Below are 13079 nucleotides of genomic sequence, written 5' to 3'. Positions count from 1 at the left end.
AACCATAACTCATTTGCCGCGCACAAATCCCCGTACTTAGCACACTTACGCCGAGCAAAGATCGGCGACAACCCGGCCGGACACAAAATCCGTCATCCCCGATCGAGTCAAAGGAGAAGACCCTGTCAAGTCAACGCACACATCACGCCCTCTGTCCCAAGAATAAAGCAACAAATCCGCAGGACGAAGAGAGCCACCATGCCCATCAACCAAACCGATATCAACCTCCTTTCCCGCAGTAATACCAGATCTATAACAGATGTTGAAAAGAGTGTCTCGGACGAGGTTATGCCGATGTTTAATGCCCACAATACCTGTACAAGAAACAGCGTGGTCCCCAAAAACATCCTCAGCAAAAACCCGAGAGCAAGCAGGACAGGGCCTAGATACCGTGAATAACGGAACACCCAGACGATACCCAAGCACACTACAGTAAGTCCTCTCGTTCATAGTCTGACCCAACCCCGAGATAGGAACTGCACGTGAAATATCGTCTGACAAAATCAGCTCATTTTATTCCCGTGAAAGATACTTGAAGTAAGATTCAACTGACTCTTGGGCACAGGAAACATGTGGCGCGGTTACATGGAGTACTAAAGGATATTGTGTCAGGTAGATATGCGTGATTTATATCACGGTTTTGGCAAGAGTTGCAGGAATTGATGGGGACTACCTTAAAGATGAGTACGACGTTTCCTTCCACGACAGATGGTTAAACTGAAGGGACTGTCAAGACCTCCAGAGACATGTTGCGAGCTTGTGCGATGGAGTTTGGTAGGAGTTGGTAGGAAAGAGTTGATATGATAGAGTTTTCATATTACAACAATAGCTATCACACGAGCATTGGGATGACACCTTTTGAGGCGTTGTACGGGAGGAAGTGTAGGAGTCCGATGTGTTAGGATGATAGCGCTGGGCCGTGGTTTTAGAATCACAGATGGTACAAGATATGGTTGAGCAAGTGCATTTGATTCGACAAAAGATGAAAGAATCTCAAGATCGGCAAAAGAGTTATCAAATTGATTATAGAAACATGAGTTTAATTAGTCCGGAATTGCATCAGAGAGACATTGAGTTTGGAGTGGGTGACAAGGTTCTCTTGAAAGTGTCGCCTATGCGGGGCGTTATGAGGTTTGGCAAGAGAGGGAGGTTGAGTCAGAAGTTCATAGGTCCATATGAGATTTTGGATCGGGTGGGTGAAGTAGCTTATCGGCTAGCTTTACCACCATCTCTTGATCGTGTGCATAATGTTTTTCATGTGTCACAACTTCGGAAATATGTGAGTGATTCGTCATATGTACTCGAGGTTGAAAATATCGAGTTGGATGAGGCCCTAACTTATGCGGAGGTACCAAAGGAGATATTAGATCATAAGGTGCAAGAAAAGGAATGGTGAAACCGTCTTGCTTAAGGTCCTATGGTCTAATCACAATGTGGAAGAAGCCACTTGGGAACCGGAAGAGGCAATGAGGTTACGATATCCACATCTTTTTTAGCAGGTATATTTGGTTACGGGATCGTAACCTTGGTCTTTTAAGGGGGGTAAGAGATGGTCGCATATGTGTTTTGGGGTAGTTTTGAGGTTGGTTTGGTTGTCTTTCGGTTTGTGTGAACTGTAGTTGGTTATATTTGGGCTCATGGTTAATGTCTTTTGAGTTAGATGTCCTTTCGAGTTACATGGTTAGTAGGTTGGTTTGACATGTTGTATCAGGTATGGTGTGAACCTTCGAGGACAAAGTTCGTTTTAAGGAGGAAAGACTGAATTACTACGGTTTTCTGGTCCTAGCTTACTCGTTCGAGTAGTTTATACTCGTTCGAGTAAGTTATCGAGTGCTTTTAAACAGGCTACTATTTTGGGTGCACTCGGCCGAGTAGGTCGTTTTGGGTACTCGGACGAGTACCCGGTCTGACGGGTTAGTTTTCGCGGTTTGACTAAGTTAATGGGAGAGGCATATTTAAGTCATGTTATCAATTCTTAATCATTTTCTAAACATTTTCTTAATCACTCTTCTAAACTCGCATCTACGTAACACTGCTCTGCAATTACCTTCATCATTCCTAAGGCTAGGGTTCATAGATTTGGGGGTTTCATTCCTTATTTTGCGTCTTTTTGATTGGTAAGTGTTCTACCTTTGTCTTTGACATATTTTGGGTTATCATTCACAAACCCTAATTGAGGGGTTTGGGGGGATTAGTCTTTATATGTGTAGTATTTTGATTGTATGATGTTATAATAGGTGAGGACTTCGTGGAGGAAGCTTTCTCGCGTGATTGTTGTGCATGATTTGGATTTGCGATATGGTAGGATTTCCCTACTAAGTTGATTGTTTGCGATACTATATTGTGATTCTTTTTTTAACGAGCTCTGATAGGGTGATAAATAATACTCTAAATTGATCTTCAGAATCTTCAATATTTGGTGAACAAAAATCTTGGAAATTCGATCACCTCGCAATGTATTTTTGTTACGAAATACGGATTATTAAATAAGCGAAATTAATTAATACCGTGTGATGCGTGTCTAAAATACGATGTTTCACACTCTTTTCTACACGCATTTCAGAGCTCAAATGTGCAATATATGCCTATTTCCCTATTTTCCTCTACTTTCGTGTTTTTGTACTTTATTGCAGAAATGTGAAGAATTGAGCGGAAATCAAGTCAAATCCTAGTATCTTTCTTTTATCTGTTTAAATCATATCTTTAGTTTATTTTCTTCTTATTGTTATTAGTTATAGACCAATTCAAATCAACCCCCATAATAGTTACCTCAGACTGAACGTTAATCAACTAAAGTTTACAACTGCCTCCTTGTGGATCGACCCTGTTACCACTAGCCTAGGTTAGTCTTAATAGGAGTTTATAAATTTTATCTTTGGTACTCACAGCGACGGGTATCAAATTTTGGCGCCGTTGCCGGGGAGGCAATAGTCCTAATTTTAGTTGTTTTTATTTTCAGTCTTTCTCAGTTTAAGGGACTTTTGTTCCTTAAACTTTTCTTATATTCTTGTTGTAGTTTCATCTTATGCGCAGGTCACGGGGTGGAGAATTATTACCATTTGACTCGAGATAGAGAAATCTTTGCGCGGGTTGAGACGAGCACGAAGGATATTGTCGACGAGAGGAAGAGCCGAGTACTACTGTCAAGCTATCTCGAGCACGATCTGTTTGAGGAAGACCAACAGTCTTCACCGACCTCTTCGGTAAAAGCAGTTATTTTCCCGAAATTCCAGTCATGGCCGAGGAGGCAAGTATAGCTAGTTTTTCCGAGCCGACACCGACAACTTATACAAGGGGTTCGAATTACGGGAGATGCCAGAAAATTCGAACCAAAGCCTGCCTACATCACTATGGTTGAGAGAAATCAGTTTGGGGGAGCTGCAAACGAAGATGCAGCTAAGCACATGGAGACCTTCATAGACTACTGCTGCTCCATTCCCCCACCAAATGGCGTGACCAGGACCGGATCAAAGAGACAATGTTCATCTTCTCCTTCGCGATCTGCAAGGGAATGGTATAGAGATCCGGACCGAGCCGCTCAGGAGATCACTGATTGGAATACATTGGCATTGGCGTTCTACAAGAAGTACTTCTCTGCTTCAAGAACGATCGCTATTAGAGCCCAAATCACGGGTTTTAAGCAAGGGCCAGATGAAAATTTCCATGAGGCATGGGTCCGATTCAAGAAGTTGGTGCGAACCATACCGCATCATGGGTTTGCTAAGTGGAGTTTGTGCAATCATTTCTACAATGGGTTGTACGATGATCAGAGGGCCATTTTGGATCTTTCTTTGCCAATGGAAGATTCGCTGAAAATTTGGGAGCAACCAAGGGGTGGAAGATCATTGACGATCTAGCTACCCACAAGGCCGAGTATGGGAATTCGAGAGGGAACCAGAGAAGAGCTGCTGAGTCCTCTTCTGTTGCTGCGCTTGAGGCTCTCACCGCAAGATTTGACAAGTATGAGCTAGGAGGAGCCTCTAAGGGTGGGATATACCAAGTCAATGCCGTGTCAGACGGTCCCTTCGTCTGTGAAAGGTGTGGAGTTGAGGGCCATGTCTCGAAAAATTGCCCTAGCCCCTTTGAATCTTGTGCTGCCTTCCAACACTATAGGCAGACAAACACCTACTACGAGCCACCGCATCCGAACTTGAGTTGGAGAAGCCAAAATGTCCAAAATCCAACCCAACACCCGCAGCAGCAACAACCATATGTGCCGCCTCATCAAAAGCAACAACAATACCAGAAGCTTCCTTATGTGCCGCAACAACAACAATCACAAAACTCTGAGTTCTCCGAGCTTAAGAACCTGTTGCTAAAGGAGTCCCAAGCAAGAGAGGCCGGGATGAAGTTACTTGAGAGCCAAATTGCTCAACTGGCTAGTAAAAGCAACACTCGAGCTCCCGGACACTTACCCACTCAACCCGAACAAAAGGAGACCCTAAATGCCATCACCTTGAGGAGCGGGTCCACCCTTGATGGTCCTGCCATGGTTGAGGATCTTTGTCGAGAAAGATGAGCGTAAAAACAAGCCAAGAGAAAGCTTCAACGAACAATTCAAAGAAAAAGACGTCTGCCAGGAAAATCAGTCGATCGACTGATATACCTAGTCGATCGACTGAAACACGGGTTCCAGGAGCTTCTGGAACTATGCATACCAGTCGATCGACTGAGGAGGTTGGTCGATCGACCAATATCGCTGCTGATATTGAAGAATCTCGTCCTTTAATGCCAAATAATCTACGAGACCACTTGTTTCGGGGTACCACGATCCCGAAAATTTTAGGGGCACCGAGTCTTTGATGGGTCGATCCGGCTCAAGTTCGATCCAATGACGGTCAATGGGTCTCATTTGAGACGGTCGGAGGAGGGATCTAGCTTCAACAAAGAGAAAGTGACGGACTTTCAGCCTAAGTCCAAGGATACCTAAGACACGCAATTTAGAAGAGAGGGCTAAGGTGCTCCTTATGACCCCCATATCCGGAGAGACTCGTGCCGACCAAAGAACAGGTATCTTTCAATAAGTTTGAGAAAGTTATCCGTAGTCTGAATGTGCAAGTCCCCTTCCTTGAGTTAGTTAACCAAGTACCCGCATACACTAAATTTATGAAACAACCGTTGTCAAAAAGCGGTCACTTGAAAGCGAGTGCACACTTGTCGCACTCACCAAGGAGTCTTGTTCTTATCTGTCTCACACTGCGCCCCTTAAGTTAGAGGACCGGGCAGCTTTTTCTGTCCCTTGCAAAATAGGTACCTTCTCAATTGAGAAGGCATTGTGTGACTTAGGGGCCAGTATAAGTGTCATGCCCTTGAGTTTAGCTAAGAAACTCAAGTTGACCCGGTTTGCTATCACAGAGATGACGATTCGGATGGTCGACCGATCGCGGTCGAGCCAATAGGAGTCCTAGAGGACATACCCGCCCAGATAGGGAAGTTTTCTTCCCTGTTGACTTTGTTGTCCTTGATATGCCTGAGGATGACCATATTCCCATCATTTTGGGTAGGCCATTTTTCGCACACCGCTTTGGTGCGATTATTGACGTAGGTTTAGGAACCTTGACCTTCAAGGTTGGGAAACACTCTATCATTTTTGCCCAACCTGCTAAAAAGAAGGACGCCATGTGGCACATTTGTAATACGGTCTCGAAAAGAGATCATACTTTGTGCTTCCGAATCGATTGTCCCTATTACTACTGCTTTGTATTAACCCCTCCGCCCCAGATTGGGAGCAAAAAGGAGGAAGAATTTGTTATTTTAGATAATGCGGGGAGCTGGTTTGGGGAAGGAAGAGCCGTTGGATACTCGGTGTGACAAAGCCTATCATTCAAAGAGGAGGTCTTGGATGCCTAAGCTATGGGGACTGATGAGGAAGTGGAAGATGAGCCACCAAGGTGAGATGGGTGATTTGGATTCCGATGATTCCGAGGGAGTCCTTGATTGGGAGATGACGAAGGCGATCGGTGAGTTCTCCATTGTCAAAGCTAAGAAGGGTGCAACCGATAATATGAGCACCATTGAGGCTACCTCTAGTAGCCAGAAGCCGACGAAGTGGGCCATACCGTGGTCCTTTTTGATCAACTATTAGTTGATCACGTTCGTTATAAACTTCATTTTATTGCTTTCGAACTATTCTCTATTGCTTTTGTGTGCGAAAACTTCGCTTTTATTCTTTTTGCTTAGGATTTTTAAGTGTTTTAGACTTCGTTCTGGGTTTTGCACAATTTTGGGCGCGTACTATTGTGCATTTGCAGGTATTTAGAGCTTATTAGCTCAAATCATTGAGCAATTACGAAGAAATAAGACACTGCAGCAGTGTTTTCAGTCGATCGACTGGCACCATTGGTCGATCGACTGAATTGCAGGTTTACAGGAGCTACTGTTCACGCCCACTTGGTCGATCGACTGTCCTTAGTGGTCGATCGACCACTGCTGCCGCTATATGCGTTCACGACCTCTCCCCTGCTGTGTTTGGTCGATATGCGGATTCAAGGGAGTTTTCTACTCCACTTTATTCTCCGTTGAATCATATATTTCTTCTTTTGCCTCAATTGTGCACAATTTTTTACATTTCAAAATTGCTTTCTTCAGTCTTATGCGTGGTTTTTAATTGTCTTTTCAGGTCCTTATTGGTAGCACTGCTGGCTACTGAAACCTCCTAGCTCACGATGGTTTGGGGAGGTTTCCTTTACTGCGCTTAAAGTCTTGTGAGTTCCCAAGTCTTTCCTTTATGTCATTATGTTTTTATTTCCCTTTTCTCGCAAATTCCCGTTTCTCTTCGCTTTCATTACATGATTTTGCACAATGGGGACATTGTGCGATTTGGTTTGGGGAAGGGTTTTGCGTCGCATATCATTTGCCTGCATTCACGTTTAATTCTGTTTTGCATTGTTTTATTTCATTTCTCTCATATATACAAAATTCAAATAAAAATTGAAAAATTTCAAAAATTTCCATAAAATGCACGTTTATTTTAGCATATAGGTCGAGTCGGAACGGTAGTATTTCAAGGATGATTTTGCATTTGCACCTGTTTTGCCTAAGCCTTGCTTGACTTACATGTTATTAGTAGAATCATAAATGCATATCTACGAGTTTTCGTTACATTTTTTGCTGAACTTGAGACTTGACTTTGAAAATTGGCAACCTACATCATATTTCTGAGTTTTTAGAGCCTATAACTGGTGACATCTATGACCAGTTCATTTAGGAATGTGAGTAGTACTCCTTATGAGACATGTTTCCTTAATTTGCATAAATATGAATTCGATCTACTTAAATACCTGTGTGCATTCGGTTTGTGGTTAGTTGACACATGTGGTAGAGGTTTCCTTTTCTCATTTTACCCATAAGCTTCACTATGCCAAAAATATCCTTTTTGTCCTATTTACTACATCCTACACATAGCTTTGTCCCTTGTCAAGCTAGTAGTCCGTGTTTTCGGGATTGTTACTCGGTTTTTGGTAGCATATGCTCTGTTGAGACGATAGTTGGGAAATGAAATGAAAGAAAAAGGAAAGAAAGAAACAAAAAAAAAAAAAAGAAAAAAAGAAGATGAAAAAAATGATTCGAAAAAGAAAAGAGGTTAGATCTTGTTCAAATGGGTCGATCGACTGCCCAATATAGTCGATCGACTGAAGTTCGAAGAGAAAAAAGAAAAAAAAAAGTCAATTCGCATAATTTAATCCTTATCTTTTGGCGATTTTTGCTCCCATGTTTCGTTTATATCCTATGGGGAGTTTTATTGATTTGATAGTTTGGAGATTGTGAGTTTTGTGCTTGTTATAGCACCGTTTCACTTGATTATGAGAAAGAAGTTGGATATTGTCCTTTGGTTCCGTTTTGGTACTAGCTTGATCACCTGTACCTCCACTCTACCATAAAATGTTTTGCCTCTTCTTACCCATACCTCACATATCCCATTTTTACCTCGGCATGTGTCATTGGTCATCTGTTTGGTTGGAATGCATATGTACGGTTGTAGAGGTCGTTTTCATATTTTATTGCTGGCATGTCCTCATAGGTCGTAGTTAGGTGAGAGTCTTTACAAAATTAATTCTTTCTATCTTACAAATATATCACCTGTGCTTAATTGAGTGATTTGAGCGACCCGCGAGAGTCCAATTTGATAAATCTCTACAGTCAACGGTTCAGCAGCCTTTTAACGACTTTATAATTCGTTTGCATGATTCACATTACTGATTGATTGTTAGTTGTGCATTAAATTGGCTTAGGCTTTACTTGTGCATCTCGCTCTGAGATTGAACTCGTTCCATTAGGTCATTAGATCGAGTCTAGTTCTTGCTTGGGGACAAGCAAGGTTTGGTTTGGGGAGATTTGATGCGTGTCTAAAATACGATGTTTCACACTCTTTTCTACACGCATTTCAGAGCTCAAATGTGCAATATATGCCTATATTTCCCTATTTTCCTCTACTTTCGTGTTTTTGTACTTTATTGCAGAAATGTGAAGAATTGAGCGGAAATCAAGCCAAATCCGTCCCCGAGTAATCTGCATTGCAAATGACGCAAAGGAATTGCTTAAAGAACGAGCTTGGTGCGCAATTTAAGGCCCGAAAGACAAGTCCACGAGTTAAAAGAAGTCAAGTAGCAGCTTAGCCAGTCGACCGACCAACCTAGTCAGTCGATCGATCGACCAAGGCTCGGTTTCGAAGCTCTACCGTTTATTTCGAGGAGCGATCGATCGACCAAAGATCTTTAGTCGATCGACCAGATTTCGATTCCAGACGAGATTTAGAAAGCCCGTGAAGTTTAGGTTTTAGAAAGAAGTTGTTGCGTTGATTGCTATATAACGTAACACCAGCATCTAGTTTTTGGATCGAATAATATATCAGGGAATACATTAAGTTTCACATCACAATAATTTAGCTTATTTCCGAGTTAGGGTTTTGGGTTATCAACTTTAGCATTGGAAATTCTGCCATTGTTCTTAATCTTTCCTCTTGAATCTCGGTATTTCTTCTGCCCTAGTATTGAGTTTATTGTTTTGCTTTTATTGTTAGTATAGGTTTGATAGTTAAGTGCCCCAAAGCCAATTATCGTTTTATCATCATTGTTATTTATTTTAAAGCATGAATTCAGTAGTTGTTATTAGTTTCATTGTTGTCTTCATCTTTAGCATGAATAGCTAAATCTTTAGTGCTAGGATGTAGGCGATTCATGGCATAGGCGGCACTAGATTAGACACGGCCTGAACCCGCGTGTCAGTCGATCGACTGACCTTGTTGGTCGATCGACTGACCTTGTAAGGTTATCCCTCGTTTTAATTGTCTTTAATCTTGTATTTAACAAATCGAATGCATGCGACTAGTTAGATACCTATTTTGTGACTGACCCATTAGATCGAAAGATAGGGAAAGTTATTTGACCATCAATTAATTCGACTAAACTGTGCTAAGATCGAAAGATAGGTATAGTTTAGACCATTAGTCACTTTTCAGGACGAAAGTTAGTATTAGTGACATTAGGGACCTATAGCGAGATCGAGAGATGCTATTTGTTAGGAGTGGACCGAGAGGACCTCTTATTTCCGCCTTACTGTGTTTAATTCAGGACCGACTTAGTTTCCCTTGAAGCCATAATGACCCGATCATCCTAGTACCTTTCTTTTATCTGTTTAAATCATATCTTTAGTTTATTTTCTTCTTATTGTTATTAGTTATAGACCAATTCAAATCAACCCCCATAATAGTTACCTCAGACTGAACGTTAATCAACTAAAGTTTACAACTGCCTCCTTGTGGATCGACCCTGTTACCACTAGCCTAGGTTAGTCTTAATAGGAGTTTATAAATTTTATCTTTGGTACTCACAGCGACGGGTATCACCGTGCAATATATATAGTAAAAACTAATTTATTAGTTGTATTCTGCAGCTTATAATATAACCAACGTTACGGATAAAGCGGTATAGGAAAGTGCACAATTTACACAAACATCCATAATACAAGTAGCATGAATGAACTCAAAGGCTCTCCATATTATATAATTTGAGATATAATGTCTAACTAAGCAGCTGGTGCACCACAAGCCTTAGGGTTATTCTTTCCTGTAACAATGGGCTTAACATTCTTACACATTGACACAGCCGGTCCACCTTTAAAAGTCAAGTCAATGTCTGTCAGTTGCACCTTTTGACATGGAGATCCACTGCTACATATTAGTTTGACAGCCTCTTTTGATCCTGCTGTTCCTCTGAAGTTTTTGAAGCTTATGTCACTTAGTTTAACCTTTGATGGTGTCTGCATGTGGCATATATTGTATTATATTAGGATTCTAAATATGCATGATTTCATTAAATCGATAGGTTTAAAGAGAACATATTTTATGGATAATGATTATGTAACAATTTATGTAGTTTTGTTATGTTTGGGTTGTCGATTTATTTATAAATGACACGAACAAAAATCTGACCTAATCTGATCTGTTGACTGGGTTTATTAACAAACCCCTGTATCGATCATTCAATGTCATAGTCCAGAGAGCACTAGATCGTGTATTTATGAAAAATAATAAACACGAATTTATGATTTCATCATCATACCTTAGCTTTGCAATGGTTGTAAGGGCAATACTCTTGATCAACAAGAATAGGGGTGAGCACATTATTAACCGTGACATCCTCAAAGTGCATGTTAGATGCGATAGCGGGATAAGAATTGAGCCATGACTTGATCCTAATACCATTATCTGTGTTGCTGATAATACAACCTTTGATCGTGACTCCAGTTACGGGGGCCTCATTAGGGTACCTACCGAGACTTCCAATGCTAATCCCGTGGCCGGGCCCACAAGTGACTGATTGGATGTGAATATCTTTTGCCCCATCACCCATGGATATACAATCATCCCCGGTACCGATGTTGGCCTTGGTTATATTCACCCTTTCCGATCTTCCTATGTGGATACCATCTGTGTTAAGACTTTCTTTTGGTGCTTGAATTGTAGTGTCATATAGTGTTAAACCTTTGCACCCCAATACTCCCATGTGATACAATTTACTGTTGATTGATTTTATTCCGCTAATTTTACAATCGTTCATGAACTGGAACCTAAAATTCTGCATTGATAAGAAAAAAGCAATTTATCAATTAGTAATAATTTAACTATAACCATTATATTACCAATTACCAATTTATTAAATATTAGAATAGTTAGCACCTATGGTAAATGCTCTCAAAGTCACAATTATTAAATAAATTATGAATAGATTAGTAGTGTTAGAGAAGTTCATTTGAAAGCACCTTGTAAAATACTCTTTTTTTACCTTGTTTTTATCAACTGAGCTAACTAATGTACATATTTTTATAAGGTCATACAATCATAAAGATTAGTTCGCCTTAGAAACATGGTGTAATTTAACTGTTTGATTTCATGTCGTTATGTTATATCTTATATTTTTACCTACCATCTAATTTGATAATGTATAATCACATTGACAACAACTTGAATAAAACATATAGAGTACCATTCTTTGTAACTTTACAAAAAATAAACTATAGAGTAGTAGATTTGTAGTAGTATAATTTTTTTTAGCCCAATATTACCATCAGATAGACCCAATTACCTAGTTAGTTTCAATTAATCATCTTACTATATCTTAAAGTAATTTTGTTTTATTTAAATATTAAGTAGTTTTCTCAAACAATACGTTAGCAAAGTTTCACATAGAAAAAAAAAGAGTATCGCCATCCAATAAACTATTAAAAATAACAATAATTTTAATAAATAACTTAATGTAATCTAAGTGAATAGAAAATTTGTGTAAGGTGTACGATGACATTGCACACATATGTGTACCGTCAAGATTTTTTAAAGGACGAAAACATACGTAAGGAAGGCTATTGCATGTGCCAGTTTGAGCACAATTGTTTTGCTTCCATGCCATTTGACCTTGACCATCGAAAGAACCTCCACCCTTAAGCCCGGTTACTATAAGATTGTCAACATGCTCAATTTTAACCCAAGTGTCTGCACCTTTCATTTGCGCAGGGTTTGCTGGGGCCTTAAAATTTCCCGCAATTTCCATTGTAATTTGGCCTTTGCATGGACCTACAAGCTTCACTGCATTCAACGTGTATTGCCCTTTTGGTACTATTATCTTTGATGGAGCTTTAGATGCGCATGCTGCCTTCCATGCACCTATCATACCCTAAAAAAATGTACAAACAATATGCAACTCTAAATTTTTCTTTCACCATTAATTTCCTAAAAAATTTAGATACACAAAATATAATGCTAGATATCAAAACAAATAAATGTAGATTTCCATGATATGTGTCATTTTATTTTTACTTTTAAGTGTTTATAAGACCTAAAAATGTATATATATATATATATATATACCTGTGTTGCATCACCATTAGGCTTAGCACCGTATTTGGTTATGTCAAAAACGGTCTGACATATGGCAACCGAAACGAATAAATAAAGTAAAGACACAAATAATGGGAGATTGAATATAGACATTTTATTTTTGAGGTGCTTTATTTTATTTATTTATTTTTGGTTTTTTCTTCAATGATGATGAATTTAATGTTTCTCCATGGTATATATATATATATAGAGAGAGAGAGAGAGATTTGTAAATTCTACGTCTTGTAAACGCATTTGCTAATTTGAGGCATGACCCAAATTTTTAGCTAAATAAGTGGTTTTTATAAACATCATTTAACTTCTATAATTGATTACATGTTTCAACCTCAATATTTGCTAAAAATAAATATTCATACATGCAAAATTAACATATTTATAAGAGAGTTAAAACAAGAAAAAGTCAACAACTATGACTTACTTTATCTTTAATTAAGCAGTACATTATGTCATTATTCGTGTACATAGGTAATTGGTAACATGCATTGGCATAGCTACGCTTATTATTATTATTATTATTATTATTATTATTATTATTATTATTCTTATTATTATTGTTATTATTATTATTATTATTATTATTATTATTATTATTATTATTGTTATTATTATTGTTATTGTTATTGTTATTGTTATTGTTATTGTTATTGTTATTGTTATTGTTATTGTTATTGTTATTGTTATTGTTATT

The 13079-nt window shown here is 39.2% G+C and overlaps 1 protein-coding gene across 1 annotated transcript; it reads right to left on the bottom strand.

Moving 5' to 3' along the window:
* Positions 1-9856: 9856 nt before the first annotated feature.
* On the bottom strand, positions 9857-12565 carry LOC141605303 (putative galacturan 1,4-alpha-galacturonidase SALK6). The gene is made up of 4 exons (XM_074424011.1): positions 12362-12565; positions 11847-12167; positions 10560-11075; positions 9857-10257 (listed from the first exon to the last, which is right to left on the bottom strand). Exons 1-4 carry the CDS (start codon positions 12482-12484, stop codon positions 10024-10026), a joined length of 1194 nt encoding a protein of 397 aa, XP_074280112.1. The 5' UTR covers positions 12485-12565; the 3' UTR covers positions 9857-10023.
* Between the last annotated feature and the right edge of the window lie 514 nt (positions 12566-13079).

Source organism: Silene latifolia, chromosome 10 (genome assembly GCF_048544455.1).
Source record: "Silene latifolia isolate original U9 population chromosome 10, ASM4854445v1, whole genome shotgun sequence".
NCBI classification, from domain to species: domain Eukaryota; kingdom Viridiplantae; phylum Streptophyta; class Magnoliopsida; order Caryophyllales; family Caryophyllaceae; genus Silene; species Silene latifolia.
Note: the sequence above shows the minus strand (reverse complement) of the source record. Positions and strands in the feature narration are given on the sequence as shown.

Bases quoted from the DNA above. Each gene is read 5' to 3' on its own strand.
- LOC141605303 (XM_074424011.1), bottom strand. From the start codon at position 12,484: ATGTCTATATTCAATCTCCCATTATTTGTGTCTTTACTTTATTTATTC. The intron at 12,168-12,361 runs GTATATATATAT...ACATTTTTTTAG, and splicing joins CTAATGGTGATGCAACACAG to GGTATGATAGGTGCATGGAA. The intron at 10,258-10,559 runs GTATGATGATGA...TGCCACATGCAG, and splicing joins ACAACCATTGCAAAGCTAAG to ACACCATCAAAGGTTAAACT.